The following is a 17,749-nucleotide window of genomic DNA, read 5'->3' on the forward strand; positions in this document are numbered from 1 at the left end:
TTAATATTTCTTCAGTGTGTGGTACTCCTCAAAGCAAGGGACCGCACACAAGGGAGTGTTGCACGGCACACACATGTGCTTGGTGAGACGCCTCTGCTTGCTCTTCCGTGTGCTGGAGAGGCAGACCTTGCAGTGCCGCCTGGTCCTGCTGCCCTGGGAAGTGGTCTGAGGGACTTCAGAGAGAAAATGCCTGGCTGTAAGGCGCAGAGGAGTGTCTAATGCAGGTCGCCCTCCTTTGGCTGGACACCGCGGTGTGCTGTACTCCTCCAGCAGCCCTCTCATCAGGTTAGTCCTGAACTGCAGGGAGGTGATTTCCTTTCCTACTCACAGTAGAACACATCAATAGGGCGTAAGGAAGAGAATAGAATTGTATGTGACAGTGTGGTCTGTTTATTATTGTAAATTTGTTAATAGAGGGTATGCATGTGACATCACTGTCAGCTGGAGTGAATTCGATTAAAATGTGATTAAGCTCATAATCACATGAACACACGTCCGCCAATTTTAATCGCATTGAAAAGGCAAGTAAACACCTTAATCGCAATATTGCCGCTCTGACCAAAGTGTGCATGTGCGTGGATGTATACGGATGCTGTGCGTTGTTCACACAATTTAACCATGAATGAACTCCGTGACATTTTTCTGAAGTTTTCTCTTCTCCAAATCACTAAACACTGTCAACACAACTCGCTGTTGTTGGGGAAAAATTTAATCACAGAAGATTTAATCTTCCAGACCTGTTTTCTCTATTGTGTTTTAAATGAGTCAGATCAAAGAGGCCTCACCTGTGGAAGCCATACATTGTCCCTTTTATCTATTATGGCTCTTGGAATTGGAATTCCTGACTAGCATCTATGCGTTTGAATAGATATGCTGATTAAGAGTAGGTGATACTCTGTCTGTTGTTACAGATGAAGGACCATTGTGTTTCTTGCTTTTAATTGCTTAAGGCGAAACCTTCAGTGGGTTTCGCCAGATGTATGGGAAATTACTGAGGGGGTTATTTAGACATTGGGGGTATAAGAAGCTTGTGGCTTCTTTGTGTCTCCAGTTCACACTCAAGGTAGCCTCGAGCGGCTGCGTTTGACCGTGGCTCTTCCTTGCAAGGAAAATAAATCTTTATAAAGACAATTGGATTTTGGTTTGTCTCTTATTAGTGATGTCGACGAATTAATTTTTGCCATTACAGTTGGTGTCAGAAGTTTGGGATTCCTTGGATGTGCCTTCTGGACCCCGAGAGCAGACAGTGACCCGATCATCCTGGACTTAGAGTCACAGCCTTACCCCGAAGAATTGAGGGAGAAGGGCTGACTGCTCTGGGGGTGTCCGGAGGGTCCAGACACTGGAATCAGAGAAAAAGAATCCGATGGCAACGGGGCGCTTCTGGTAAGAGACAAACTCTTGAAAAAAAATTCAGGGGGAATTTTTATTTTATTTTTTAGAATTTGGTTAAATTGAAAATTGAATTGATAGGGATAAACCATAGGGGGAGTCTGACTCTGTGACGAATGCAACGTGGTTGATATGTTTATGGGATAGAAACTGAAATCACGTGGGCGAATTGGAGGACTGAGTTGTGTGCGGTCCGGGGACTGAGTTGTGTGCGGTCCGGGGACTGAGTTGTGTGCGGTCCGGGGACTGAGTTGTGTGCGGTCCGGGGACTGAGTTGTGTGCGGTCCGGGGACTGAGTTGTGTGCGGTCCGGGGACTGAGTTGTGTGCAGTCCCGAAAAGGGCACTATTGCGAGTGTCCGCCCGGCTGATCTTGGGTGAAGAGATCAGATCTGTACGGAGACGTCCAACAGATTAATAGCGCGCGCGCGAAAAAGCCACAGAATCAGACTGCCAATATGGGGAAATCCAAAAGAAAGCTAGCTGAATATGAGACACCGGTATTTTATCAAATGAGAAAATTATATGGCCAGAAATGCATGCAACGTATACGAAGTTCATTAAATGTCATGATTTGAGTGTCACCGCTGAGTGACCGGACTGGGACTGTGAAAGAGTCAGTTGAAGGAAAAGGATAAATCGATGGGCTGTTGTGAGAACGCGTGTGAGAACTGTGAGCAGACACCGAAATGCTGGGTGTGAGAGGCATTGACTGTGGAGAAATGAAACGGAGAAATTAAAATGCCACAGCTGTTTAAAGATCGCTGGTGAGTATGAACTTTGACAAAATTTTAGCTAACAATTTGAGTGATATGATCAGTAATTTGATTAGTCGGTATAAAGATTGTAAGATGAACAAGAGCAAATGCTGTAAGCAGCTCCGCTCTGAAACCCTGACTTCAAAGAAATTTGCTGGACTGATGAAGATAATGGGCAGAAATGTTTTTATTGTAATTGGAAGTTAACTAGCTACAAACAAAGAGAGAACAAGAGAATTCAAATTTGTAGATGTTTGTGCGTATTCATTAATTTATAAAATGGGGGAGGTGCCATACCCGAAGGGAGATATACAATTTGAGTAACTAAAAATAATGTTGGTAAAAAAGCAGATAAACTTTGATAAAGCACCATAAATTGCAAGCCATTGTCTGTTTTATTGGACCTCGAGAGAGCTCTGTTCTCAGACAGACTGCCACTTTTGGAGCACACAGGTTGCTGAACGTTGCTCCATAAGCTAAAGATGAGAGTGTTTTAATTGTGGTCAGCTGGGCCATTGATTTTGCACATAACTGTGTCTGAACACCCATAAGGTGTAAAAAGTGTGGCAAATCAGGCCACCAGACTAAATTCTGTAAATGAAATCAGTAAAAAAAAAAAAAAAAAAAAAAAAAAAGAATAAAACAGAGATTTACACTAAGAAAATGAGAAAATAATAAGCTTGATAAATTCTTTAGTGATTATTTTTGAAGGAAGGATTTGAGATAATTTTAATATGAGGTTAAAATTAAAGTTAAAGATGATAAAACATGTTGTAAAAGATATATATAAAATATATAAATCCTGATTAACCGAGTTAAATGAAAAAGATATAATAAATATGTTCTTGCTCTTCTCACCTTTGCAAAACTCTGATAATGATGATTTGACTGAATATTGGGTTGTTGAAATAACTATAGGTGTTAAAATGTTGAAAACCCTAGAAATTGATGTTTTGGTTTCAAAAGATAAGATTGTGCTGATCTGAAATAAACCATTTGTAATCTCAATCCGGCCACCACGTGGCCTAATTTGAGTAACAGAGACTCAATCTGAGTGAAAATTATAGCTTCTGAATTTATTTTGGGGGCAAAAGACAAATATAAAGTTATGATCATTTGAAAATGTGATTTCTGTCTAAGGATAGAGTTAAAAGGAAAATGTCTCATTTATTTGAAAACAAAGCCAGATCTTACGCTGAGCTAGTGTGAAGAGTGAGAAGTTTATGAAAATGCAGTGTACCAGCCCTGAAGGCCTCAGAGTCTCTCTCTCATCCCAGACCAGCTCAAAGCTGATATATGAGCCTGTGCCACAGATGATAGAAGATATTGATGAGTAAAAGCACAGGGCATTATGTGAACACAATAGACAGTTATTTGTTAAGATATAAAAAAGGTGCCATAAAGAGGGCAATAAGACGGAAATTGAAATGAAATTTTGATTAATGTATGATATGACCAGTAACTTCTGTCTACTCTTAGCCTTCACCATGTACAGAACTGATGGCCTTAGTCACAGATGTAGCAGAACATTAAATGGAATGGAGAGTTGTTTTGGCTAAATTCACTGAGTGTAATCCACGCACTGTTAGGTTGCGTCTTTGAAGAAGTATGATGGATTTTAGTGATTAAGTTGTGTTATAATTAACCTGTCTCCATGTTTTTGCTAATTTGAAAGCAGACCAGATGGCTCTGATGACTCTTGAATGCACTTTCCGAAAGGCTCTAGAAAATATCGGATCCTGTTTAGGGTCAAAGATCTCAAAGCGATGACGAGGTTGAGCACGATGTGGTTGTTCCCGATGACGGGTAAGACTTCCTACGGCCTGACAGGATAGCAACCCAAGCCAGGGGAATCACGATAAGTCGCCTTGGACCCCCTACCAAAAAAAAAATAAAAAAAAAAAATAAAGGAGGAGGGGGTTTTATGTGAGGTGTGTATGAGAGGTGAGGCAGATGTCTGTGAGGCCAGCAGCATCTCTGTTGGGGGGGGAAGCTGTGTTTCGTAAGGGCCAAGGTCAAGACTGGACACAGCAGCCCCTGCCCTAATAATGGCCCCTCTATACCGCTCACCAAATACCGCATAAATTGAGAGCCAGGAAACACCCTGAAGGAAAAGAGCTATGAATGAGATCGGCATTCAAGAGCCAGCTGAGACCATGCTGTGATTGTGATTGATAACTTTGTGGAGCAGAACAAAATTTATTTGGATTAGTAAAACTGTATGATATTGAACTAATATGTCTCTATCATAGTCTTAATCCTGCAGGTCATTAGGATGGCAGAGGATAATTTGGAGACATGGTGATGGCTTTAAGATGAGGACGGCTTTTGAAGTTTAAAGAGAAGGTCTGAATAACAAAGAAATCTAAACTAAAGATAACTTGAAACAATAAGTTACACTATGAAATTTCTAAAACTTTGTGAAGGATTAATGATTTAAGGGTTAATGAATTTAACATTATAGTTAAAGTCTTAGAAGACTGTTGAAAAGATTATCTGGGTGAGAGAGAGAGAGAGAGAGAGAGAGGCTGGAAACAGGGATTGTACTATATCTGTTATTGCTCAGTTAAAGCTGAGACTACACAAAAACAATGATATCAGAACAAAACAACCCAGCTGACTTTTCTAAAAATAAACAACTAATGAACGAACATATTTGAAACTGGTTAAGAGACCATGTAAAAGCACATCTTGAGAATGAGCAGTTCATATTTATGTGTCATGATTGAGTGTAGTGTGTCAGTAACCTCTGGAATTAGTGTCTTTATCATTACAGATGAGTTAAGTTAAACAAAACAAAAAAACTTTAGAGGAAGTTGATTATTCTGAGTGAAACTGATGAAAAGATGATCAGAACATGGGACGAGCTTTAAGTGGATTGGACATCCAGCTCTGTCTGTCACTAGTAATTATGACCAAATTTGTCATGGATGAAGACTATTTTAATTTATCTTTGGATTAATTAAGAGACAAAGTGACAATTTAACCGAAGTCACTATCCAAATGATCTAGAGACTCCCTCATATTTATGAAAGGCCGGAGGGCGAACCAAAAAGATAACTTCTAAAAGAATATCTAGATAACTTCTAGACATATTTTGATTCATACAGGAAACAAAAAAATAAATAGAAAATAAAAATAAAAAATTAGGATTTCTGACAGGGATTGTGAACATTCAAAGTCAAATTAGGCTAAAATGGACATTGAAATATGAATGCTTTTTAAAATAGAGACTGGTTTTAACCAGCGTTAAAGAAATTGATGTGGCAAGTTTGATGATAAGAATCACTGCCAAATGACATGATATAAGAGGAGTTTTAATGGACAGGGCATGGAGAAAAGGGTACTTTAAAAGAAATCCTAAGTGATTAATTAATTAATTTTGTTTATTGATAACAGGAGCTGAAAAGATTTTGATAAAGAATTGGGTATTGAGTATGATTAAGTATGATGTCACGAGATAAAGATGAGTGAACGAGCTGATTGAACGTAATACAAATTGATAATTTTGTCATTTTGATGAAGTATATTTAACATTAACAAATTTAGATTTATATTTGTTAATGGTTAAATATGAGGTGGGCTATGATAAGTGAAAATGGGTCTGTTGGAAATAGTAAGTAGGGCAGTTTGTGAAGAATTGTGTTGAAATGACTGACTGAAGGAAGGGTGATAAGAATGTGATGCACAGTGAGAAACTGTGGGCAAAGCACAAAATGTAAACTGAAGGATGTTTTATGCAGAGATTGAAGGCGCTAAGATGGATTATTATCTATCTTACTTATTTGTATTGTTTAGTTTGAGTTTGAGTGAATGCCAAAAAGGTCTGTTATGATTTTGATTAATCAAAAGAACCACTGATTGTTTGTTTTCATATATGTTTTCTAAAGTGTTTAGTCTCTGAGGAGTGACTGTGGGTCTGGCCTAGGGATGTGTGTGTCGTCAAACGGTTGATAGCAGAAAGTTGGCATGTTTGAATTTTGGAGGTATCACACACCCCTAACATGATGGGAGAGCAGTGACAGTGATTACTGACTTAGCCCGGCTTACAGAGATGAAATACGGATTTGTCTTCCATTTTATTGGATATTTTCAGTATGTTTATGGGAAACTTTCAAGTTAAGACTTAAATGCGCAGCGTAACTAACAACAAAGAGTTTATTTCAACAGAAAACCATGAGAGCAGATGCGGCTGCGAAGGCCACGGCAGCACAGCAGTCAAAGGAACCAGAATGTATTTTATTATCTGAAACTAACACAAATGCTTTGATTTCCTTACAGAGTATGCAGGCATTTGCCACAGCAGCGGAGAAGCACCTGTGGAGACGTGGCTGGAAACTTATGAATGATGTGTGAATGTGCAAAATGGCGTCTAGACAAGAAGTGATGGCAAGCCTTGTTTACCCCAACAATATTTTCAATGATTATGATAAATGGCTGCATGGGCGAGCCTGCAGCCAAAGGGGGAATGGTAATGGTAATGGTACTCAAATGAATGAAGTTTATAAGGGGGTTACAATATTTGCTGAAAATTTCGCATTTTGATGCATATTGAAATACATGAAAACGAGAAAAGGCCTTGAGTAAATCTGAGCCCGTTTGAGACATTTTTTTTGGAAGACCACCATTCATGGGAATGGAAGGGGGTAAACAATAGCTTGCATCAATAGAATTGTGAATTATTGCAAAGAAATGTCTTCTCTGTTGTCTGGTGTATGTGTGCAGGCGAAAACTGCTACAGGGGAAAACTGGCTGAGACTCCCTTGCACAACATCAAGCCAGGAGATCACGTGGTAAAACAGGACCTGAGTACGAAGAGCTGGAAGGCGGAAAGGTGGCTAGGGCCTTTTGTCAGGCTTCTGACGACACTGCCGTCAAAGAAGCGGAGAGAGCGACGTGGGTGCATGCGAGCCATTGCAGAAAGGTCCCAACAGTGATCGGGGAGGAGGAGCCAAGAGGAGAGAGAAGCAGGAGGCAAACGTCTGTGCGAGCAGATATATAAACATCATTTGCCGTTATCATCTCAGGAGCAGAGACACTGGCACAACGTGGTGCTGAGCCAACCAGTTTTCAAGTTAAACCCTATTTCAAGCCTACAGAATCCAGTAGGTGGTGCTTAGAGCTGCAGCGGACATCGAGCAAGGGAAGATTCCAACAAAACATCCAACGTCTGCTCGAAAGAGAACGCAGCGGTACAACCACACAGACATGTTGATTACAAAATTGAGAGTGATGCATGTTCAAGGAGATGTGTGCGTGTGCTCACGAGACTGAAGCTGAACGTGAAAGCAGGGTGTTCTGACTGCAGAGTCAGAATTGACATCAAGAATTCGACCACAGGGAACTGCACAGCGGTGATAGGCAGTATCACAACAGGTTTTACCTGTACGTTTAGAAAACCAAGTGACACTTCGCATGCTGTAATTTGGGTTTGTGGTGACAGAAACCATTTCATGCCACAGAAAGACTCGACAGGTTGCTGTTACCCAGCTTTAATGAATGTGATGAGTGACTATTATTACTACTTCTATTTTTATTATATACACATTTAAAATTTTTCTTTTTTGCAAGTTATCAAAGAATGATAAAAGGGGGAAATTGTTGGGGAAAAATTTAATCACAGAAGATTTAATCTTCCAGACCTGTTTTCTCTATTGTGTTTTAAATGAGTCAGATCAAAGAGGCCTCACCTGTGGAAGCCATACATTGTCCCTTTTATCTATTATGGCTCTTGGAATTGGAATTCCTGACTAGCATCTATGCGTTTGAATAGATATGCTGATTAAGAGTAGGTGATACTCTGTCTGTTGTTACAGATGAAGGACCATTGTGTTTCTTGCTTTTAATTGCTTAAGGCGAAACCTTCAGTGGGTTTCGCCAGATGTATGGGAAATTACTGAGGGGGTTATTTAGACATTGGGGGTATAAGAAGCTTGTGGCTTCTTTGTGTCTCCAGTTCACACTCAAGGTAGCCTCGAGCGGCTGCGTTTGACCGTGGCTCTTCCTTGCAAGGAAAATAAATCTTTATAAAGACAATTGGATTATGGTTTGTCTCTTATTAGTGATGTCGATGAATTAATTTTTGCCATTACACTGTGCAGTCTCTGCTCCTCATCTTCATCCAGACGTGAGAACAACGTGACGACAGCGTAGGCAAACCCGGCATTGCGATGTTCATCACGGTGCTGAATAATATCTTGTACGGCCATAAAAATGTATTTTGAATTTGATGCGAGTAGATTAAAACAATGGCCAGTAACATGCATAATGTATGCCTATCTGAGTGTGGTATAACTTATTAGCAAATAATAAAAATTGCATTGGAAGAGAATTTTTAAAAAATCTTTTAGTTATAATTGAATTAATTTAAGGACTGACACAATTTGTTCAGTAAACCACTGTTTGATTAAAAAAGAAGCTATTTTAAATGTAGTTTTCTCTCCCCTGCTGTACCGAACCGTGACTTCAAAACAGAGGTGCATACCAAATCATCCATGCATACCCTTTATAACACTTATGTTTACATTAATTGAAAATGTAATCACTTTTTATCTTGTTTATATTATTTGATTTATAGAAATATCTTACCAGTTATTTGCCTGTAGACGATGTGGCTGTTGAGTAAAACCGTGTCTAGTAGGTGAAAGAAGACCTTCTTGTACCACTTGGTAGACTTTCTGGTGCACTCAAGAAAACCAGTCATGTCTGCTTTGTCAACTGCCCCCATCTTTTTATTGTACTCCAGCACACAGACTGGCTTCATCTTTGCTTGCCCAGTGATGTGATCCAGCTTCCCTGTGGCTGCCATACCAGTTGGGTGGACTGTGGTAAGGACATGTACATCTCTTTTATCATGCCATTTGACTGCCAACTGCGATCCATTTTCCTTACATTCCACCTCACCCTTTGTCATCTTGCAGGGGAATGTTGGCATCCCTTTCCGGTTTGCACGCACCGTCCCACAAGCTCCAGTGTCAAGAGACAAGAGGTGCTGGAAAAGTGTGGGACTACTGTACCAGTTATCCACGTAAAGGATACGACCCTTTCTGAGGTAAGGTGCCAGTAGTGTCATTACAACAGACCCAGAAATCCCAAGTCCTTGGTAGTGCTGTATGTCACTGGTAGATCCGGAGTAAATGATCATGTCCTGCACATAGCCAGTGAGCACATCACACAAAACAAAAAACTTGACCCCAAATCTGTGCCGTTTAGATGGAATGTACTGACGAAATGCTAGCCTGCCTTTCCACTTCATCAGAGATTCATCAACACACAGATCCCTGTATGGCACAAAAATGCGACGAAAGGAGGAGGTGAGAGTAGTAAAAATATTTCTGATTTTTTTCAGTGGGTCATTGAGAACTGCTGTTGCATTGTTCGCAAAGTGAAGACAGCGGAGGAGCAGAAGGAAGCGGTCCTGTGAAAACAAAGACCCGAAAAATGGTGTCAAGAGCATGGGGTCTGTGCTCCAGTAATCCCGAAGAGATGGCTTTTTGATCACCCCCATTAGGAGAACTGCCACTAAAAATGTGTACATTTCAGGGATATTTGTTGGAACCCATTTATCCATTTTTCCCCTCACTTCTTTTTCTTTCAAGTCAGAGGCATAGCGGTTTGTTTCCTCCACAATTTCTTCGACAACTTCTTCAGTGAAGAACAATTTAAAACAATTGACCTCACTGGGGGATTCTGGTGGATTTTGCACACCACACTGTTGGTCGTCAAAAATGCCTGGGCCAGGAGGATTAAAAAGGTTGGTTACCTTCCAGGATGACGAGTTTACCTCAGCTGCTGAAGGTAAAATATGTCCTGGCGTTGTGGAAGAAGTCTCATCTTCACCCTCAGTGTTATCAAGAGCTTCAAGGTTCGGGGGAAGGTCTTCATCACTGTCACTCTCTGCCTCACTGTCAAAATTCTCCTCATCAGAATTAAAAAAAATCTCCTATTTCCTCACTTGTCAGTTGTCTTCTTTTAAATACATTTTCTGCCATTTTCTCTGAAGTAGTTAGAATCTGGTAAATTGTATTAAAATTGTGTCTGAAGCTGGTACCAACGCGAGTGTGAGGTAACAGTGACGTCAACAGTGACAACTTGTCAGCGGGAAAAAATGCTTGCAATGCATGACTGTTCAAATGTTTTATTATTTTTATACAAAATATTTTCAAACTTTTTAACTAAATTAAATGCATGCAAGTGAACTCCTTATGGTTTATATACTTATTAAAAATATATATGTTAGTTGATCGGTAAGTTATCACGAGCTGTGGGCGGGGCGCCGCCATTATGTGTTTACAACAGTACCAGGGAGCCGAAGCCTGCTGGATTTACACACAAGATCACCCACTTCTCCTGATATATGTGACATTACGTGAGGGAACAGCCTAGACTGATCGTAGACGTCAAAGGGTAGAAAATGATCGTGTTGTTTGATCTGTAATGTTATAGCGAGCTAACGTCATGACTTATGAGCGCTCGTGCCGCGATTATGTGTTTACAACAGTACCAGGGAGCCGAAGCCTGCTGGATTTACACACAAGATCACCCACTTCTCCTGATATATGTGACATTACGTGAGGGAACAGCCTAGACTGATCGCACACGTCAAAGGGTAGAAAATGATTGTGTTATTTGATCGGTAATGTTATCACGGGCCATTATATGTTTACAACACTGATATCTTGCTGTTATATATATAGTAGTATGCAATTACAAACTATATTTAGTTTTTGCTGATATTTTGTGGTTGTGTAATGTATTTTGAAGTGTATGGAACCTAAAATAAACATTAAAAGACACCAAGCGCAGTCAGTCTCTCACTCACTCAGTCTTTGGCTCAGCGCCAGTCAGCGCGCTAAAGCAGATTTGAAATTTTGAATTTGGCAGTTGATCATGAGCGTTCTAATCACACCAGTGTGATCGTACGCTCCAGGGACCAGCCAAGCTTGATCACACGGGTCTGATCGTACGTGTCAAAGGGTTAAAACTGCACAACTGCAGAGTAAAAACATTAGGCTATTAAAAAAGTGATATTACATGCGTTTAATATTTTTATATTTATTTTTTACAAAATCACACTGGCTGTGACCTCTGGAGAACCCAGAACAGCTGCTTGCATAAAGTTTAAGGTAAAAATAGCTGTAATTAATTAGCAAACATTAGTATTTTACTACTATGCAATTAAATAAACTGTTCATTAACTGTTCATTTATTTGCCTACATCACTTTACTTCTGTCTTTACACAGCAAAAAATGCTCTTCTTATTTAGAATCTTTTTCTTGTTTCCAGTCCAAATATCTAAAAATTCTTAAATCAAGGTGCATTTACTAGATGAGTAAAATGACATACTTCATTTTGATTTTATTTTCAAGTAAACAAGAAAACTATCTTCTGTCATTTAACTTATCTAGTAAATGCACCTTCAACCTTGATTTAGGAACTTAGATATTTAGACTAGAAACAAGACACAAATACTACGTAAGAAGAGCAGTGTATCCCTTATCTTCCCTGCATCAGAGGGCTTCTGTCTTTTTTTTAGACACAATTCGGCCATCCGTCATAAATAATCAGGCAACTTACACCGTGTCAACACCTGGCGCGAACGGCCAAGCACCCTAAAAAATGAAAGCAACCTTGTCTGCGTTGGATGCGGCGAGAGGCGACGCGACACAACAAATTCCCCTAACGATAAACTGATCGCGCGTTGTATTTCTGACGCACTTCAAGTAGATCGGCGGGGGGAGATTGATGAGGCGGACCGGAAAGATGCGGGGACTTAGTTACGTTTTTTTGCGCTTTATTTGGTAATATTTCAAATTAATATTAATAAAATCAGTAATACATTTTGGCGCCCCTATGGATGAGTGGCGCCCCTAGCATTTGCCTATTCCGCCTATGCCACAGGCCGGCCCTGGTGAGACGGGGTGATCAGTGTGTTGGAGGGACGTATTGATGCGGATAATACAGACTGGGTGAAGTCAAAACAGAGTACTGGGCTGAAGAAAACACGGAGTTAAGTCGGTTGAAACATTCCTTGTGAAGTGCTTGTGTTGATGTGTATTACCTTGAAGAGATTATTTACATTAAAGAGCACCTATCATGGCATTTAAAATGTTCCAAATATTGTTTTAGAAGTCCCCAACAACAGTTTTGCATGCATGCAATGACAAAAAAGACTTTAGTTTTCTTATAATATGAATTTATTTTTACCTGTTTTGACAGCGATTCTCAAATGATTCCTTTAGTGATTCACTTTTCAAAACCCCGCCTTTACGTGACGCTAATCTGCGGTGATTGGTCCGATGACCCAGTCAGTTGTGATTGGTTTAGTCTGTGCAGATATTTTCGGAAACGGAACGCCCATCAAAGTCTTATAGTGACAGTAATTTGTTAATATGTGTCAGGAGTTATGAATATGAAAACCGCGTCGGTACTGTTTGATTGTAATATGAGCCTCAGCTGATCTCATTCATAAAAAAACTCCTCTATTTTCCTCACGAAGACTCGCGACAAATCAACATCCCTCAGGGCTTTTAGTTCAAAAGTGTGCAGATGAGGAGACATATTGATAGATTCTCATATGTCTGTGTCAAATTTCTAAACAGAGGAGTATTTTTTATTCAATACTTCCTCAAAATGGGCAGTTAGCCTAATCATGAGCGATTGAGTCTCTTATGTGTTGTTTTCAATTCATACTGGCAGCCGGAGGGCGCTCTGTGCACATGTAGTCCATATATGGTACAGACAGACGAAGAAGAACCATGTGCCATAATAGAAGTCCATAATAAAAGCTTCCTGAGATCGCGAAACATACATTTGACGACTAATAAACACACAATCGCGACGATGTATGGTTTGTCTTCAAGCCACTTAGTCTTCAAATGCTCATCCTTGGGCAGATGAAAGAAGTTTGCTTTTGAGTCGCACTTCAGAACACAGCGTCTCGTCGCCATGATGTTTTCTAGTTTTCACTGGCGTCTCGTCGCCATGATGTTTTCTAGTTTTCACTGGCGTCTTGGAGCGCAAAAAGTGGGCGCATCGTATTCAAATAACTTGACAAGTTGACGTCATCTAGTCAGAGAAAAAGCTTCGGTCTTCTAACGATTCTTAAAAATGACTCCGAGTCGACTCTTACTTTTGAAAGAAAATAACTATATATACGGTGCACTGTCATATTTCAAGCTATCACAGGATGTTTTTGTTCACTTAGATCTGTTACACACTACATGAAAGGTAAATTTCAAAATTCCATGATAGGTGCTCTTTAAGCAAAAAATTAACCCAAATGCTGGGTTAGTCCATTTTCAACCCAACTTGGGTTATTTTTAACCCAGCACTTTTTAGAGTGTGAACAGAACCTAACTAACGAGGGTAACCAAAGAAACAGACAAGTGGTGGGAAACTAAGACAAAGGAACATGTGACAGGATGAAAACAACTGAATGATCAACTAAACATGTGACACACAGCCAGGTAATCAGGAAAATACACTATTATTCCTAAAAAAAAAACAGGAACAATTATGTATAAAGCTTGCCAAACCTTGTGCTTTTTTACTGCCTGTGTTTCGCAAATTTTAAACAAACATTTACAGTAACTCTCTCACTCTGACTGAGTGGGTGTAGGTGATTCTTGACCCTTGATTTCAGTATTGTTTGTTTTGGGAAACAGGTCAGTCGCCTGTTTTTTTCCTGCATGTGTATAGTTTATTCAGATGATATGTGTATATTTGGCTATTTTCTACACAAAAAAAATGTACTACAGATCTACTTTAACTGCAAATGCAAATAATATAAAAATACAAATTAAATATTTTCTTATACAGTGACACCATAAATGCATCATTAACTTTTGAGTTGTTAAACTGTTAATAGAGTAGGTAGGAACTCTGTTTTGTAAAAAGGTTCTGTATTAGTAATTATTATATTAATCTATATTTTACTGCATGCCGAATACTAATTTCAATATATGTCACAAATGTACTTTCAAGGCTTTAGTAGATCTAATTTAGCACAGGTTTTCAAACTGCATTGCCTACATGGTTGAAACATTAATCAGATGATCAATACACATGTTTTGAAGGACCTCCTTTGAGAGCTTGAGAGTCTCTTTAAAAGAGACGGTCCAGTTCATCTCATGACCTGGATGATCGCTCGTCATCATGGCTCTGAACATTAGCTGCTGTTGGAAAGGGCTCCTTCTGCTCTCTTTCCTCCTGATCTGTGTCAATGGACAAACATTAGGGCCGTAAGTAACACTTTCTACTGAGGAAGGCAGTGTTTTGCTTTCTAAGTGGGCTAGGCAATTTGACTATATATATATATATATATATATATATACACTTTGATGATGTGTGTCTTCAGCACAGTTTGCAGTGCAGACTGCAATATTAATTATATTACATGTTTTGTATATCTTACAAATGCAATTTTGAGTAGCTTGAGTATAGGATATAAATTTAGATGTAAATGTATGTTCATTAACAAAAACAGTAAATCTGTAAAAAACTGTAACGTAAAATTGTAATTGTAACAAACTTTATGTGGTAAAATTTAAATATTCTGACTGATTTGGTTTTATTAAAATTAACCATTGGACATTAATTTAGACTGTGATAACAGTTAAAACCATGGATTGCCTATACCATGGTAAATCAATACCATGGTAAAATGTATGTTTTTTGTATGGTATTTGTATGAAAAACTTTAGCCTAAATACATTTAGCATAAATGCACGTAAATTATATGGCTTAATCACAAAAATACTGTAGGCCTAATTATATTCCATTAGGCTACATTAATAATATAGGCCTAATAAAATTCGATATATCCCACATTTCTGCCACAATGCCACGGTGCAGAGATATTTACTACAGTAAATCCATGGGAAATGATGGTGATTTGAGATTGAAAAAGCCTTCTGACTGTTTCATTGCTCACAGCTGTTTCCCCTGTTTGTCAGCGCTGTATCATCTGGCTTTAAACTAGTTTAAATCATCCAGGCAATTGTGTTCTTCGCTAAATTCAAGCGTTTCTAACTGGCTCTCACAGCAATGATTAGTGGTCGCTTGACTGAGACCGATCAGAGTAAACATATCTGCTCGCAGCTGTTTGAACTTTGAGCCGAGAGGATAAATGGTCCTGTTGACGTGGTTCAAAAGAGGTTGTTTGCGAATGAAGGGGGTCGCACACCGGACGCGAAGCTCAGCGCCGCACCACCTCTTTAAAATTCGAACACATTGTTTTCAATGAGTGTACACACACCGGCGGCGACATTCGGCAATTGAATTTCAACTAGTAAAAACTCTAATTCTTGATATCAGTAATTCTATTTTCACTAGTGAAATGTCAGGCTGCCATTCAAATTCAATTCTTGATATTATCAACAATTAGCATTGATAGTTTAATTGTTGATATCAAGATTTTTTGGCGCATAAGCATATCGGACATTTGAACTCTTAATTGTTATCGTTATTTGTTTAATGGAAGAAAATTATATTGCAATAATTAGGACTTCCGGGGGTGCGCGCTGCAAGATGGCCGCGCACTGCGCACAGTACTAGGCTTCTGACTAAATCGAAGGTATTTTCTATTAAAATAACTTATTTTATTGCAACCGGACAATTCTACTTCAAGAATGGCAAATAGAGAGGTGGCAGCGCTGCTGGGTCTTTCGTCCATTCTCTAGCTGGCAGGTCGGTCGTACAGGTCGATGTTGATGCCAAGCAGTTTCTCTAAATAACGCTGTTTGGTGGTGTTATACAGTCTCTCCCGATAGAGCACCTTTCCTTTCGTTCCTCCTTCTCAATTTCTTCCCAAGAAGCTGCGCCATATCGCAGTTAACCGTATCTGGTTAAACTCCAACAAATGTACTGAGGTTTTAGATCTTTTGCACAGAAAATGTCTTCAATAAACCCACCTGACCACCATGATGCCCAAAAACTGCAAAACAGGCATTATGTTCCCATGGTATCATCAAGTTGTAAATCTAAGAAGAATAATGGGTTGACAATTCTATTCAAACGTAGCTCTAACTTTCTTATTGAACTGGTTCAGATGATGATGGTAGAGTTGAATATTGCTGTAGGCTAATAGAAGGAAAGAGGTTTGCTCCAAACTCACTTGACGCCTCCTAACTTTCAAATGTTTCGAAAACCCTACTATCTCTCCAGGGGTATTCAATTATCATTGGATCCTACGTGAATGCCGTGATTGACACTGTTTTGGACCATTCCAAAACCTTCGGTTTCAGAACACGATCTCAATCTTCTATAGTGCTGAGATTGTTCACTAAAGATTTAGATGTGCGTGATCAGGGACGGACTGGGGCTAAAAAAACAGCCCTGGACTTTCTCCCAAATAGGCCCATCATCCGGCCATTCGCCCTTAGCCGTGCGCAACAGACACTAGTCAGGATGTACTATGCCACAATACTGTCAGACTATCAGACAAGGTATTCACAACAAGTAACATCTCAAAACCAATGATGATAATAAACTTTGATTTATATTAAGACTCTGAAATGATAAAAATGGCTAGGCCCTATTAATTTTGTCTGTGAAGCTTTCACAAACAATCACCACATTGTGCCAATTCCAAAGGCAAGGAAAAACTGCACTCTGATGGAAGACAGACAGAAAGTGCAAGCTAGGATTTTTTGGTTAAACAAAAATTTAGTCAATTATCTATCCCCCTTCCTTGTATGTTAGCACGTTTAGAGTGGTAGCAATGCATGCCTGATGTTTTCCCGTTTAATTCAATACCTTAGTCTTCATTCTAGCAGAAAAATCTGAGCTCATCACTGCAACCTCTCATATACAACAAAGTTAATGAAAGAAATGAAAACCAATGCACTACGATGATGAATGTCCAAAAGATGACACCTACAGACTGTTTTTAAATGGGGTTGGATACATATTTTTTGCTTTTAAACTGTGTGTGTGTGTGTGTGTGTGTGTGTGTGTGTGTGTGTGTGTGTGTGTGTGTGTGTGTGTGTGTGTGTGTGTGTGTGTGTGTGTGTGTGTGTGTGTGTGTGTGTGTGTGTGTGTGTGTGTGTGTGTGTGTGTGTGTGTGTGTGTGTGTGTGTGTGTGTGTGTGTGTGTTTGGTTAGATGACAGTAGGTTACAGTTTGACAAAAGCACGATGTTTTGTTTTATTGCGAGTGTACACAAATATAAGCAAACACTTTGCAGTTTGAATGATGTCCTGTATGAACAAAATGACGGAGTATGTATTGTTTTTGTTTCCACTGTTCGATCGCGGCATCGCGCCCGCACCTCTCTCTCTCTCTCTCTCTCTCACACACACACACACACACACACACACACACACACACACACACACATACATTAATTTTCGCGCAAGTTTCATTTAGTTTTATATTGTGTATTCTCCATGTAAATTCATGCACCGAGCCGTGACGCCCGTGCCGATTCGGTTAAAACGATACACATTCCACCCCATGCACACCCATGTTGATAGCTAGCTGACTATGCAATTCACAAAGATAGGGATAAAGGCAGCCTATTATAATGTGTCCTGCTACTACTGGCACTTACCAGGACCTCTTGCTGGTGTGAAGTTAACTCTGTCTGTCCCTCATCATG

General features: G+C 39.6%; 2 protein-coding genes across 2 annotated transcripts in view; one reads left to right on the top strand and one right to left on the bottom strand.

Moving 5' to 3' along the window:
* Nucleotides 1-14,304, bottom strand: LOC307130371 (piggyBac transposable element-derived protein 4-like; the record flags this gene model as incomplete). The annotated part of the gene is made up of 3 exons (XM_079823335.1): nt 1-320; nt 8,737-10,063; nt 14,230-14,304. The coding sequence occupies 3 exons, from the start codon at nt 14,302-14,304 to the stop codon at nt 1-3; spliced, it is 1,722 nt and encodes a 573-aa protein (XP_079679461.1).
* LOC307131077 (alpha-2-macroglobulin-like) overlaps nt 13,795-17,749 on the top strand; it is a 27,449-nt gene continuing 23,494 nt past the window's right edge. The window contains exons 1-2 of the mRNA XM_079824496.1: nt 13,795-13,815; nt 14,227-14,391. Coding sequence (XP_079680622.1) covers nt 14,306-14,391 — 86 coding nt within the window. The 5' untranslated portion in view covers nt 13,795-13,815; nt 14,227-14,305. The remainder of the gene's footprint in view (nt 13,816-14,226; nt 14,392-17,749) is intronic.

Source organism: Gobio gobio, assembly GCF_949357685.1.
Source record: "Gobio gobio genome assembly, chromosome: 8".
In the NCBI taxonomy this organism is placed as follows: Eukaryota; Metazoa; Chordata; class Actinopteri; order Cypriniformes; family Gobionidae; genus Gobio; species Gobio gobio.